The 14,680-nt window shown below is 40.4% G+C and overlaps 1 protein-coding gene across 3 annotated transcripts in view; it reads left to right on the top strand.

Annotated features, from left to right (window-relative positions):
- MACROD2 (mono-ADP ribosylhydrolase 2) overlaps nucleotides 1-14,680 on the top strand; it is a 905,745-nt gene that overhangs the window by 592,379 nt on the left and 298,686 nt on the right. For all 3 annotated transcript variants that reach the window (XM_030021604.1, XM_030021603.1, XM_030021602.1), the window contains exon 7: nucleotides 12,807-12,837. In XM_030021604.1, the coding sequence (XP_029877464.1) occupies nucleotides 12,807-12,837 (31 nt within the window). The remainder of the gene's footprint in view (nucleotides 1-12,806; nucleotides 12,838-14,680) is intronic.

Genomic DNA, 14,680 nt, shown 5'->3' with positions numbered 1-14,680 from the left:
CTTTTCCAATATGTGTGATGGCCTTTCTTGCATTGCCATTGAAGTTTTATTGAGACATATCCTGACACGTTTACTGATGCCAAGTGAAGCATTATGCAGATTCATTCAACTTGGTAGAAACACTGTTGGAGTTACTCAGAATGAGGAAACGTGTCAGAACCTGCAAACCTGGATTGGCCTTTCTTCAGGACTCCTCATTTTCCAGTGCCCCATTGAACACATTGCCACTGATTTTTCCAAAACCTTCTTTTAGGCAGTGTGTTGTTTTTCATTTTCTGAACCAACCCCACTGCACCAGAAAAGAGGCATCCCGAGTTGTTGACCCGTTTTTGACAATACTGGTGTAGCTTAATTTGTTTATTTGTGTCATTTGACAGCAGTTTGAAAAATGGTAGAAATAGGATTTGGATTGCAGTTCAAGTTGAGGTTTTCTTGCTGCCTGCAATGGCTCTGAATCAAGCCACAGATGGTGACGAGGTTCCTGTAGCTGCTGCTGCTCTTGCACACGTGCGCCAGCAACGCTGAAAGCGAGGCAGGGCCTTAGGAAAAATTGTAAAGTGGATCTGAAAACAGATGTGCCACAGCTGTAAGGGAAGCGATAATGGAAGCAGCGAATTCAGAACTGGGCGGATGGCAGCAATCTGTCATGTGGGGTAGGGTGGAAGGACAGAAAGGAAAAAGCTAGAGTGGGGTGACAGCAGAGAATAAATAGGGAGGAGAAAAATACTGCTTTGAGGGGACTCACAATAACTATAGAAACATCTGTAGAGACGGTGCCTGGGAACAGCAGAAAATAAGTTAAAAAATACAAATAACCTCCTTGGTCTTTAAAAGAAGTCTCAAGTCATCTTTAACGTGATTTATGTTACCAGCTCTCCTCAACAGAATTACAGTTGCGTAATCCACAACTGCTGTTATTTATTCTGGATAAAGAAGACAATTTTGACTGTGATCTCCCTTGACATTTCCCAAGGTCTACTCCTGTCTCATACCTTTCATCATCATGTACTTCTTCAAGGCAATCAGCAGCTCACTTGCCTCTCTCAAAAAGAAACATGCATTTCAGTTGCTCACCCTGGACCAGAGTGACACAGACGTTACAGGTTAGGGGAGATCAATTGCATAGCCCTGCTCCTCTTCACCTGGGAGGATCTTTGATGTGTTGACAAGGTTGGAATCCAAATAAGACATTAACCCACTGTATTGCAGTGGCTAAGGTGGCAGGAAGGAAATAAAATAGCATCTTATTCAACAAGGTATCCTCCCTTTTTCATTTTACAGTCTGTGTCAATGGCAGCTGGAACTATTAGACCTGCATTAAAATTACATATTACTTATATAAATGGGAGCTATAAATATCACAAATAGTAAAACTAAAATTGCACAGAGGTTCAGGAGACAGTATGTCTAAAACCTACAAAATTAAGGACATTTAGAGGAAAGCCTCAATATCCATCTGCCCTTAATTTACCTCATTATTCTTGGTTGTCAGAGAATGATCTCAGTACTGCATTAATGTCATTTAATGGCTTTTTCTTGCAAGGTTGGCTCAGATCTGAATCAGACCACAGTAAAGGTGCAGTGCTATTTTCTTGGGTATGTTGGTTTAGATGAAGCAGTAAGGACAGGCTAACCTAGTGTTAAGGATGAAACAGTTATTGTCACCGCAGTCAGTAAATACTTCTGTTGCTGAATCTCTTTCAAATGTTTTTATATTAATATAATCTTGTGTGTTCTTATTCCTTTTTCTTTCATTTGAAAATATTATAAATGTAAAGCTAGTATTGATCTGTGGATGTGACACAATATTGATTTGGATCGGGGCCCTACACGCTAAGTTTGAGCTCGTTAAGTATGTATTAGTAAGTATAACAACCTGTATGCTGGAAGTACTAATGCTGCATTAGGTACGTCCTCCTACCAGCCTGCATAGGCTCAGGCCAGGCTTGCAAAGTCTGTTGTCTTCTGAGCACAATGTGTATCTCAGCCTTTGCATCCCCTGGGGTGGAAATCACCCTGGACTACCAGGAGCCTATGCTGGGGCCAGCAGATCTGATTTTCACAGCTGTGCTCCTGGAAATGAGACCAATGCACAAGACCAAAGATGCTGTGTAGTTCTTAATTAACCCTTTTGAGAAGCAGAGTCTATTCACTGGCCTGGAGCTGCCTGCTCAGTGCTGGCGTGTGAGTATTTCTGTCTGAGGCAGGATTGTGCCAGACAGACCTTTTCCTGGACTGTTTTAAGTTCTCCTTTGCCATCACATCCATGAGGCTGACTACCATACAGGGATGATCTCATGAAGCTGGAGAAGTCTGGCCCATCATTTTTCATTAGAAGTAATTTTGTATTGAATCAATGGAAAGAATATTCCTATGGTTAGGACTCAAGAGAAAGAGAGTTCCTGAATATTATTTCTGGCAAACACGTATGATTTCCTGTGCTCAGGGAGAGATTGGTTTCACCTAAATTTAGCTTAGGTATCTAGCTTCACTCTGTAGTCAGTGGTGCCCCATGACAGCCATTCACTTCACCTGAAACAGCTGAATTACCCTCTTTATTAAGTGTAGAGCGAACCTTAGACCAGAAGTCCAGCCTTGAAATGGCTTCACTGAGATGAAGCTGGATCCTAGCTTTCCTCTTAGCAATACACACGTAAGATAAGGTCAGTGGATCCTGCAGGATCTTGTGAGCAGAAATATGCCAGTGGGGGTGAAATGCCCAAACACTGCTGTGAAGATGGCCTCTCTGGCTAAAGAAATGGAATCCCTTAAGATAACAGGTGTTTTTGAAGTGAGTATGCGTGAACAGTATTAGTCTTCTGAAAATAGTTGATATCCTTCATCTAAAAAAGTAACAAGGGCGGTATCTGTGTTGTTCTTTTGAAAGAAGTTGCATATTCAAGCTCTTCTTGACAAAATAATTAGACACTGATAGTTCAGGGACTCTAGAGGCAAACCTAGCAACTGCTCCATGCTCTGCAGTACCGAGAAGCTGATGCAATATGGGATGTGTAGGTAAATGTCCCTTTCTCTTTTTGAAAAAGGCAAGGGGATTTTTAATTCTTGCTCTTCAGCATGAAGGAAACTCATAACTGTTCTCTGCTGGGCTAAAAAACACATTACAGATGTGGTTTAAAATCAGTTTGTCATTCATTTCAAGCCTGTTTTGGCATGGGTTGGTATAGAAAGAAAAAAAAATTTTTTAAAAATTAAGTCTGTTCTAAGTTCTCATTTGATGTTTTAGTCTTTCCTCATCATCGTCTGTGCTTTTGCTCCTTTAATTGGTGTTTGAACTGCAGTGGCTTCTGAACATACTACGCAGATGCCGTCTTATAAACCCAATTATTATGTTTCTGTCTATATTTTTTGCTATGTGAGAGGTGGACCGAAAACTGGCTGCGCTGCTGGGATTAAAGGGTTGTGGTCAGTGGCACAAGGTCCAGCTGGAGGCCAGTCACTAGTAGTGTACCCCAGGGGACGATAGTGGGGCCAATAGTATTAAAGATCTTTCTTATTGACTTAGATGATAGGGCTGAAAGCACCCCAGGGAGTTTTCAGACAATACAAAGCTGGGAGAAGCAGCTGATACAGCAGATGGTTGTGCCGCCTTTCAGAGGCGCCCCGACGGGCGGGAGAATGGGGCAGAGGGGACCACATGAAGTCCAGCAGAGGGAAATGCAAAGTCCTGCCCCTGGCAAGGAATAGCCCCAGGCACTAGTACGTGCTGAGGGGCGACAAGATGGAAAACAGCTTTGCAGAGGTAGCTCTGGAGGTCCCAGTGGGCAACAAGCTGACCACGAGCCAGCAACGCATCCTGGAGGCAAAGAAAGCCGCCAGCCTCCTGGGCTGCATTAGGAAGACTGTTGCCACGATGTCAAGGGAGGTGATCCTTCCCCTCTATTCAGCTTTGTGCTCCCCAGTACAAGACAGACATGGACACACTGGAGCAAGTCCAGCGAAGGTTCACGAAGATGGTGAAGGGCTTGGACTGTATTTCACAGAAAGAAGTGCTGAGAGACTGTTCAGCCTGGAGAAGAGAAGGCTTAGCGGCAAGATGTTATCAACATGTATTAATGCCTGATGGCGGGAGTAAAAATGAACACCTCTTCCCAGTGGTGCCCATTGAATGGACAAGCGGCAATGGGTACAAACTGAAATACAGGAAATCCCATGTAAACATAAGAAATCACTTATTTACTCTGAGGTTGGTCAAACAGCAGAACAGGTTGCCCACAGAGGTTGTGGAGTCTCCATCCTTGGAGATATTCCAACCTGACTGGCCATGGTCCTGGGTGACCGGCTTTAGGTGGCCCTGCTTTGAGTTGGGTGGGTTAGACTAGGCAATCTCTAGAGGTGCTTTCCAACCTCAGCTATTCTGCAGTTGCCTGAAACGTACAATTTCATTTCTGAGGATTTCTAAATGTAAATGGCTTCTGATTTTTAAAAATGTGTACCAAACTGCTAGTCTGTAGTTCCGCTACAGACTTTTCATTCTAACTACAAATGTGCAAATAGTTTAGAAAAAAAACAGACAATCCCCACCCCACAACTGAGTTTGTACTTGAGGAAATCAAATAAATTGTTTGACCAACTTTCAGTCCAGGTCTTTATCCAGGCAGTTAATTGAGCTATTACTTTTAATTACTGAAAGATAATAAATTTGAAAACTTTAAAATAAAAATTTGGTGAGAATTCCTCAAGTAGTGAATCTTTCTAAGTTAATTCCATACTACAATACTATCTTGGATAGTTCATTGTAGCAGCTGGTTTCAATGTCTTCAAAAATCTATTTTAAATTCATATAAAGTTAGAATACACAGCTGCTAAAAATGATTTGTAATCTTGGTAGAGATTCCTCGGTATTTTTTTTTTCCCCTCATTCTCATTGTTGAATGAATGTTCTTTGGTTGAAGTTTTTAATTATTTCAGTAAAAATTAAACAAAATTGTCACTCATTGTGTGAGATGAGACATGCAATTTGACAATGAGAACGTTGCTGCTTTTGTGGCAAACAGGTCATCAGAGGAAGACCCTCCCCTGCAGCCCCTTGATCTATTTAGTTTGGTTAACAGGAAATATTAAGGTTGTTCTTTTGGTCCTTTTAACCTCTCAGGTGGCCTCTTTCAGTAACTGCCCTTCTGTATAAATAAACAGACTTAAAGAAAAACTCCAGTCTTTGTGGTAAATATTTATCTGGAGCAGTCTTTAAGTGTGACAAGCAGGGGAAATTTGTGGAAATCCTCTGAAAAACTGACACACATTTGTTTGGGATTTCTGTGTTTTCTGAGTTATGGTAAAGTTGTCTATGCACTTGTTGCAAATAATTTTTACTAAATAGGAGTCCTTCAATCAGCTTTCAGTAGCTTTGCGACAGGTCCTCTCTCAATAATCATTTGCCATCCAGCCGTTAGATTTTTATTTTAAACTTAATTACTGCTGTGTGTCATTTTCTAAACCCGTTGTCCTTCGATTATGCAATATTAACTTACATTTTGGTAAATGAAGATGCGTAGAAAAGTCTTGAGCCACAATACAGAAAGGATGTTTCATGTTGGTTTGGAATCTGAGCTTCAACTGTAGTTGCTTGACCAGCATTTTGTCAGCTATCAGCATCCTTTGAGAACCTTCATGTAGTTGGCATGTAAACTTTTAGGCATGTAAAATAGCTGGAGGCTACCAGAAAATTCCCCCCAACTTTTTTTGGCACTTGCATGCCTGGTGTTTCTGACTGTGCTGAACAGCTGGATGTTGTAGCTCATGAACCTGCCAGTGTGTGAATGCCTAAAGGTTTGTGTGTGATGTGCCGTATTCAGGAGACTCACTTTTGAGGCAATAATTACTTTTGTATTCTTTAAAGACAGATTAATAAACATGCTAATATGGTCCGTAATGAAAACTGAGTTTAACCATTCTCCTATTCAATTCTTCCATTTAATTTTTTCCCTTCATTTTCAGTATAGAGAATTGCATTAGAGTTTTCTATTAATAAGTTTTCCTTGAATGATAGCTACTTGCAAAATTTGTTGTTCATTAAATTACAGTTCAGAATGATGACAAATACAGAATTTATGGCAGGAGATTGACTGGGAAATAACATAAATTTGGGTTTTTTTTTTTCTTCCAAATAGTAGTATAGGGATTTTTAAAAGGTAACAGGATAGTATTATAGTTAGTGGTTTATGAAATGGTTTGGTTTATGAGTTTGATCTAGTAAAAGTAGCGAAACTTGACTCTGAATGGCTGATGTTACTGATATCTTAAACATGTATGTACATATTTACCGTGTGAATGTTTTTTGTGCGGATTAAGAGGTACAGTAGGCCCTGAAGTTTGTAGGTTTATTGTGCTTTTTGGAGTTAGGTGATTTTATAGAACATGTTATTTTGAAAAGCATCTAAGCATATTTTGAAAAGTTTGTAGGTTTATTGTGCTTTTTGGAGTTAGGTGATTTTATAGAACATGTTATTTTGAAAAGCATCTAAGGCACCCAATTTTTTTAGGAGCTTCAGCTGATCAACAGGAATATCAGTGTAGCTGATACTGAAGTTAGTTAATGAGCACTGAAAAACAGTGCTACAACTGCTTTCAGATTGTTTAGGCTCACGGAAATTAAGTTAGGGCAGACTCTTAACAGTCATGGCAAGGGGAAAGGAACAGTAATTTGCTGGTTCTCCTGGTGCTAACTTGCACTGTTTGATGCTAGACTTAGGAATGGCTCGTTAGTGCGCTTACATCCCTCTCACTGTCCCTGAGCTCTACAGATTATTCTCCTGTTGAACTGTGGGCATAGATGGTGCTATTTGCGGTTGCATACCACAAGTCAGTGTCCACACAACGGAGATGATTTAATTTAAAGCAGGTATGGGACTACTGATGTTAATGCCGCACTGAAATGCTTGGCGAGTGGTACTGTTGCGCACACCTGATGTTACGTTTGTGTGTACCAGCTGCCCAGGTGGATGCTGCCAAGATGGGCATGCATGAGCTTGAAGGGTTTCCAGTTTTGAATCCTTCTTCTTGTACATGGAAAATAATGATTACAATGGGTCTGGAGCATGTGCAACTGATGGTTAAATGTCATTTTCTACCACCAAAAAACTGAAAGGTTTTCTTCAAGTTCATCCAGGACCATACCTTCTCTGCTTTTCCATATTCCAGCTTGACAACTGTAATTCATCTCAAAATACCTAGGGGGGGGTAAGGACTACAAAATGCACATCACCAGCCAAACAAGGGGAATGAAAAACACCTTATGTCGAACCACACCGAGCTCTCTCCCATCTTCCCATTTCCTGGCTAAGGTCCTGTACATTCCTTGCCATTGTAGCACCTCGACCATGTGCTCCAAATGATACACATACACCACTATATTCCCCACCACGCCTCTTCACCACCCACTAGATTCAAGTCGTAAAATCTTGTCATGAAAATAAATTATTCATTATTCAAACAATTTATACCATTTAAATTAGTTTACTTTGTGGTTGAGCTGATACTTAGCTTTCATAGCCCTGTGCTGCAGTCTTGATAACAGCACTTCATAATGCCATGATGTACATGCCACAGCTTTTTGGTGTTGCATGTTAAAAAATATTCACAGTATGCTGTCTGAACGTGGTGGGTTTTTTTTCTGGCAGAAAGCATAGGCTTTAGGCAGTAAATATTTATTTATTTATTTATTTATTTTAAAGTGGACATGACAAGTCAGAGGCAGTAAAGTGCCAATGAAACCATTATTAATCTGTGATGTTCTACAAAGTTATTACAAATATATATTTACATTACAGTGAACTTTTTGAAAACACACATGGAAACTTAAGGTGTGAAAAGTCCCGTATTATACTCTATGCAGCAGATCTCGTTCTAGCATAGGCAGTTTCACCTTGTAACCCTCTGCTTTACCTCTGCAGAGTCCCTCTGGCATTCACCCTCTTGAATCACAGCAGAGCAGTGTTGTCAGGGCTGTTCTTAAACAAGCAATTTTCTCTCTGCCCACTCACCTGCCGCTTCAGTTCATGAGGCAATCACCAACTGTAAGACAATCTAGCAAAGGTGCTCATGGTACTACTTTTAAGACAAGAATGCCTACTGCACAGAGGAACTGATCTTACTGTAATATTTTGATATAAATGAAGGAAGCTGAAAAACAAAAAACTCAAGTCCAACTTTAAAAGTAATAAACAGAGGTGCTATTGAGAGCTCAGTTTGACTGAGTTTTGGGTCAGGTCCTCTGAGTGGCAGGAGTGGGGCATTCTCCTGTTGAAGCAAGGACTCAAGTTTCTGATTATCTGACATGGAGACTGTTTTGGCACATAGGTTTTTGGAGCTTTGGGTCTTTCTTTGGTCTGGGTGTTAGTGCTTCTGCAATTTCTTAATGCTGCTAAGGTGCTGTAGGGATAGCCTTTCAAAGTGGAAGGCAAGTTAATTATTTTTGGTCCATAAAAAAAACAGGCAAAGAGAATTAACTGCACATCATTTTCTTGGCCGCTATGGAAAATACAGTTGCACTGGTGCAGTGCTCAAAACCAAGACCCAAGGCAACTTCCCGCTTGCTAGCAAATAAAAGAGAGAAGGTCAGAAAGAGAGGCTGTGGACGGCTAACCCCTAGCAATGTCAAGGGGATAAAGGCAGGCAGCTCAGGACCGTGTGAGGCTTCGCAGGCTCTGGAGGAAGATGATGGGGAAGGGAAGTAGCCCAGCTTGAGCTGATAGAGGAGGGCATCATCTTCATCGAGCAAAGGCTGGCTGCTACCTCAGATTACGGAAAAGAACAGGGAGATGAAGAGGCAACTTCTGGAGATCACAAAGGAGCAAGCTGCTTGTTGAATAAATCTTTTCCCAGTGTCAGTTATCTGCTCCTCCTTTAGCACAACACCTCTATCACAGGTCCCAGAGCGCTGGGGCTATATGGAGCATGTTTGCTGCATGGAGGCTCCTGTACTGCTCCTCAGCTCCTCCAGACCAAGATGCTGAGAATGGTAGTCTTTTTTAACATCCTTAGGTTTGTTCAGTTGCAAGCTTTCCTGCACTGGTGGCACAGGCCCTAGCTAGCAAGGAGAGTGACCAAGAAAAAAGTCAAAGTATAAAGTACATGGCCAGTTTTTGGGGGAGGGAATGTTTGTTACTTTGAACTTGCTGGAGAAGCTTCTGTTGGTTTTGTGTGTAACACATCTAACTATCTTCAACCCAGTTACGAATTTTTGACTTTGTTGAACAATTAGATAAAAAATATTTCTACTTGCAATTTTAGTAAAAATGACAACTTTTTTAAAAGTTCATGAGTTCTTCATGCAAGTTGCATGAAGGAATGGCTCTCAAACATGAGTATAAGTCAGTCCGCTTCATGAGGTGATACAGTAAAATCAGAGAAAGCTCAATTTGTGTTTGATATTATTTTTGTCTGCTGTGTTATGTGCTGGAAGAAAAGTGCTTACCTTATATGTGGCTTGGTCATGGCAGAAATCACACTGGGATACTGGTGCAGAATGGCAAGCACTTAATTTGAAGAAAGTCCTTGCTCTGTGGAGGCAATTATTAGGATGGCAGTAGGAGGCATGTGGTCATGTAGACATAGCAATTGTATTCATCTAATGTACAACAGTTAATACATTGCAGCTCAGTGTGAACTAGAAGCCCTTGTTGTAGAGAAGCCCTTAAGTATTTAAATACCCAGGTCCCTCTTATTGAAATGTCTTAGAGTCCAACTTGGCCTCCACATGGTGACTATTGTAAATTTTCATCATGAAACTCCATTACATTTCATCCTAATTAGCACTGCTGCTGTAGCCTTAGTAAAGAAACATTAGATTAAAAAGTACCAGAGCCTGAGCACCCACATCCTCTCCTACAGGAATTAAATCAATTTCAGTCTTACAGTATTCACACAGCTGATTTAATTTGGCCTCTTTCTTTAGATGATGGCAGCAGCATAGTAGTAGGAAGCTTTCACCGTTCTTACTTGTGTTTCACTCCAGAGTTGTAATCCTTTTTGGGTGCTGTCAGGGTAGCATTTCTTATTACCCCCGAAGTAAAGCAAACACGCTATTTCAGTAGCAAAGGAATTAAAGGTTAGTTAGTCAATAAATAGCAGTTACCGGCAACAAATTAAGATGAGAAACGTTTTATTGTGGAAGTAGGAATGAATGTTTCCTACTGTGAAACTGAATTTTTTATTGAAATCAAATATATAATTAAGATATTATTATGCACAGAAAAGGTTAGAAACCTTAACATCTTTTGTCCATAAGCCAAGTATTGTAGTATGTTGATATCCATGCTGTGAGTTCCCCATTACTGCTCTGCCAGTAATTTCAACCTGGCATCTAGACTAAATTGTCTCCCTAGGAGCCAAGAGGAAACACAGTTGATATGTGATCTTGGGCACGGGCCTTCCTTGAATGAATAAAAGCACTGTCACATTTTATGAAATTACATCTGCTGGTTATATGCTGTGATCATCTCTGAATGAGGGAGAGGGCAGAGCTCATCTAAGTTATGGCACAGCCTGGTATTCGGAAGGAGCTTGATGAGATTTTATACACTCTTGTAGCTCCATTCAGATGTGTTTCAGCTGCATGACAGAAACTGAAAGCAAGGTAATGATTATGACGTGTCTACACAGTAATTTTAAAGTAGGTATTAAGAAACACGCGCAACACACAAATTGCTAGCTAAAGCTTGCTAAACAGCCTCAGAGCAGCGTATTCTGTGAATGGAGATGAACAAATGCGACAAGCGTCTGCCATGCAATGCTGAAAATGCAGTTGTCTAGTCTTCTCCAAGCAAAGCTGAAAAGGAAGCCCAGTCCCCTGGAGCCCATTCCCTTCAGGAACTCGGGTCCAGGGGCCCAAATAAATACAGCTGCGGTGCGAGATCTTGGCAGTGTGTGCTGAGCCTGTCCCATAGTGCATTGACCGGTCTTGTAAATACCTCAAGATCACCATCAGGGCTTTAAGTAGATGCATCTTGCTTGGACACCACATCAGCCATATACCCTTTGCTTTGCACAGATGATAAATCTGCAGAAACATGGAGGGAGCTGGCGCATGGTGCTCTTTCACTGCCCAGGGGCTGCAGAGCTGCCCCAGCTCGTGCTCCCTGAGGTGGGTGGCTTTGCCACATGCGTGGGGATCTGAAGTCATCAGTGGTGGTGCTGCTTCCTGTAGGTACCATGTGTGGTGTTCCCCAAGGAGCTGCAGGATTGACGGGATTTCAGAGGTGCTACAGGACTGTTTCCCCTTGCCCAGAGTTGTGGGGCCAGTAAGAGAAGGAACCCTGAATACTCTGTTACTCGTTCCCTGTGGCCAGTAAGAGCATCTAAATCATGTGCTGTTACTCAAGTTGTGGAAAAGAATGGAAAACAAAACACTTGTTCGGAGAAATTATCTCTTAACATGTGAAACTTCAATAGTTGTAAATTTTAAAATCTGTTGCTAAACTGGACAAAATCATCCTTTATGCCTCTCTCTTATTGATGGAGCCTCTGTTGCCACCTCAGCCTGAGCTCTGTAACCATGTGTGGGGCTTCCCCCCCCCCCCCGATTCCTCATTTCCTTAAAGAGCTGATTTGTTGCTATTTATTGGGTACAAACTACAAAGCTAAGTATTTTTCAGGATGTAAGTTGTCGTGGTTGTGAGAAGGAATTACACTATATTTCTCCCCCACTTTATTTTACTTAAGTATTTTCAGAGGGGAGGGGAGGATGTATTCTTTCCATTAGACCTCTCCTTTCTTAATTGCCATTCCCTAATTAATTCCCTGGTTAAATATAAAGCAAGCATTAGCTTTGAATAATGTTTTCCTGTGTGATTAAGTAAAGAAGAATTCCTTTCTTTTGTATGATGACTCATTGCCAGGGGATCTGGAGGGAGCCTGAGGGTGGATATTTGAGACTTTGGTCCCAGGTGCTCTTGTACCTTTGAGCTGTGTTTTCTGTCAGTCCAGAGGCTAGAGGCAAAGGTGATACCACATATCAACTGCACACAAAGAAAATTGTCTCTCTTGTGAAACCTTGTGGGCAGTACAGCTTTTGTTTCTTTTGGTGGAAAACTGACTCTGGCTCACAGAAATGCAAATCTGTAGACAACACGTACAGCTAGGAGAAACGTAAATTGTTGTTCCTGCTGGCACAGTGTCTATAACCATCTCTTGTTGCATGATGCATTTTCTTTGGTGTCCGAGCTGACCCCAAAATGTACTCTTTCTTTTCACCCAGCATCTTCTAGTTCCTCTCCCTGCACCAGTTTGCAAGCCTTTGACTTGTACCAGTACAGCTGTGTTGGGTCACACCATAAACCACATGTCTGAAAGAACTGAGGTTAAAAATGAAAGGCTCTGAAACAAAGGAGGAGGTTATAATGAACGAAGGCATGGCAAAGAGGCCATGGAGAGCAGGGTTTAAGCTGGCCAAGCTTATTTTACTACTGAAGAAACATTGTCTAACCCTACCTAGAGAATATGTCTTTTTTTGCCCTACCATACTAGCTTATGGCATTAATTTTTAGCTCATGGCATTAATTTTTAGCTCAAAAGGCAGTTTTAATAATGATTCCGGGTTCAAATGTTGCTCATAGCTCAAGATGAGAAAAAGAATGCAGCTTTATTAACATGGCAGCAAGGAAAACATATGGAATATGTTTCATATAATATGAAAATGCCTGTGAATTGACTGCTGTAAGAATGAAGGCTACAACATATAATCTCTGAGTGTTGAAAAACAGGCATTTAAAAATACTCTTGGTTTTGATAAAAAGTTCAGCAAACAGAAATCCCACTGATTTTTTTTTTTTCTTTCATTTGTTTTACAGGCATTTCCCTGTATTTCAACAGGAATTTATGGTAAGTAAGACCTTAGATGTCGCTTACTGCTTACTCAGTTTTTCCTATTATTACTATTTTAAACAGTGATATTTCCTATCAGATGTCTCGTCAGTCATTTTGGCTTGTGAATCTACTTATCCTGTGTTAACTAACAAGAGACCCAAAGCCTTTGACTGTGACTAGATACTAGTGTGCTGCTAAGTGGGATACTTTTGTGCAGCCCTTAGTACAACCCTTAGCCTGTGAGCTGAGACCCACAACTGTGATTACACTTCTGCAGCTCCAGTAACTCTTAAACACACTGCTGTGGCTTCAACAGGGAAAAATAGGGTTTTTGCAAAATTTTCCATCCAGAAGGCAAGCAAGCAAGGCTCCCCAATGTCCAAGACTGGGCAAAAAGTATGTTTTCCTCAAGCAAGCTTACTAGAATAACATGAAGTTGTCTTAGCTCCCTTGAGTGGCGCTTCCACATTTTTAGTTTATTAATTTACATGCAGATTAATACTGCCTGAAGAACTGGAGAGAAAGGGTTATTATAAAAGTTTGTCACTTGCTTTGTTACCATCTTAAGGCAATTCATCACTAATAGTCAGCTGCTTTTTTGGTTGACATTGTGGAAGAAGTGGGCATGATATTTGAAGGAGGAAAAAGACAAGCTGTTCAATATTTAGAAAAAAATATGGAGAAATTTGAGAGGACATGCAAATTACAAGGGGACAAAAATAATTTTTCATTTAAAAATAACGTAGGCTGATTTTTCTTTCATTAAGCTTCAATAAAAGCATACAAATGATAGGTTGGATTACTAGTACAGTTGAAAGGTTTTAAAGAAACATGCTAAGCAGCAATAAATTTAAAAAAATGCAGTCATCGTGTAACACTATAGTATGACAATAGCTGCTGCTGTCTGAAAATAACATATAGTAATTTTTAGATAAAATAATTTGAGTTTTGACTAATCAGATACTGCAGATGCGGGGGGGTAGAGGGAAGTGACAGGAATATTTAGGGGTTTTTCTTCTTTTTCAAAGACCTTTTATTTAAAATTGATTGTTTGATGATTGTATATCTGAATTAGGCTTCAGAAGGTAGAATATAAATTACTGTGGGTGCTGTATCCTTTTCTACTTGAACTGCACTTTCATTATTGCAGAACGTGCAGATGCCATTTCCACAAACGCTAGAAGTCACTGAATGTGAATCTGGTTTCAGATAAAGCTCTGCCTTGGTCCTCAGTTCAGGTCCCCCTCTTGAATTTTCAGGGGAGCTCTGCATTTCAGTTCTTGACTCTTTGGCTTATATATTGATCTCTAACATAGACACATTTTTGTTATTAGTTTACAAAACCAGGCAAGACATGGTGTAAATATGTGGAAATTACTAGTAATTACTAGTAAGTGGAATGTACAAATAATAGTTCATTTTATTTTAGAATTGGCCTAGGTAATGGAAAAGGTCTCAGCAGGTGAGGAATATGGTTCCCTGAAGTCAGTAAAGAAAGTTGGAAAGGATCTCTGGTAGGAATCTTGGGTTTTCTTTTCCTGAGGTAACGGATGCTTTTCTTCAAGTAAGCATTGATTTTAACTGGAAAGCTGTGGCATTACTGAAACATTATATAGTGTGGCAGATGCTTTTTCAGTAATTGTTTGCTTTGGAAATGAATTAAGACACATTTCTGCTGAAATACTCTGTTTTTCTGATGCTGCTTTGTATTCCCAAAACAAACAAAAAAATCTCACATTGATTTTACTGTTTACATTTTAATAAATACTTTCTATTCCTCAATGAAAAAAATACTTGCCTTCTTTCCAGACTCTCAGACCTACTGCCTGAGAGTAGTAATTAAACAGGCAACTCTGCT

Source organism: Aquila chrysaetos, chromosome 8 (assembly GCF_900496995.4).
Source record: "Aquila chrysaetos chrysaetos chromosome 8, bAquChr1.4, whole genome shotgun sequence".
NCBI classification, from domain to species: Eukaryota; Metazoa; Chordata; class Aves; order Accipitriformes; family Accipitridae; genus Aquila; species Aquila chrysaetos.
The sequence above is the reverse complement of the archived record's forward strand: the minus strand, read 5'-3'. Positions and strand labels throughout refer to the sequence as shown.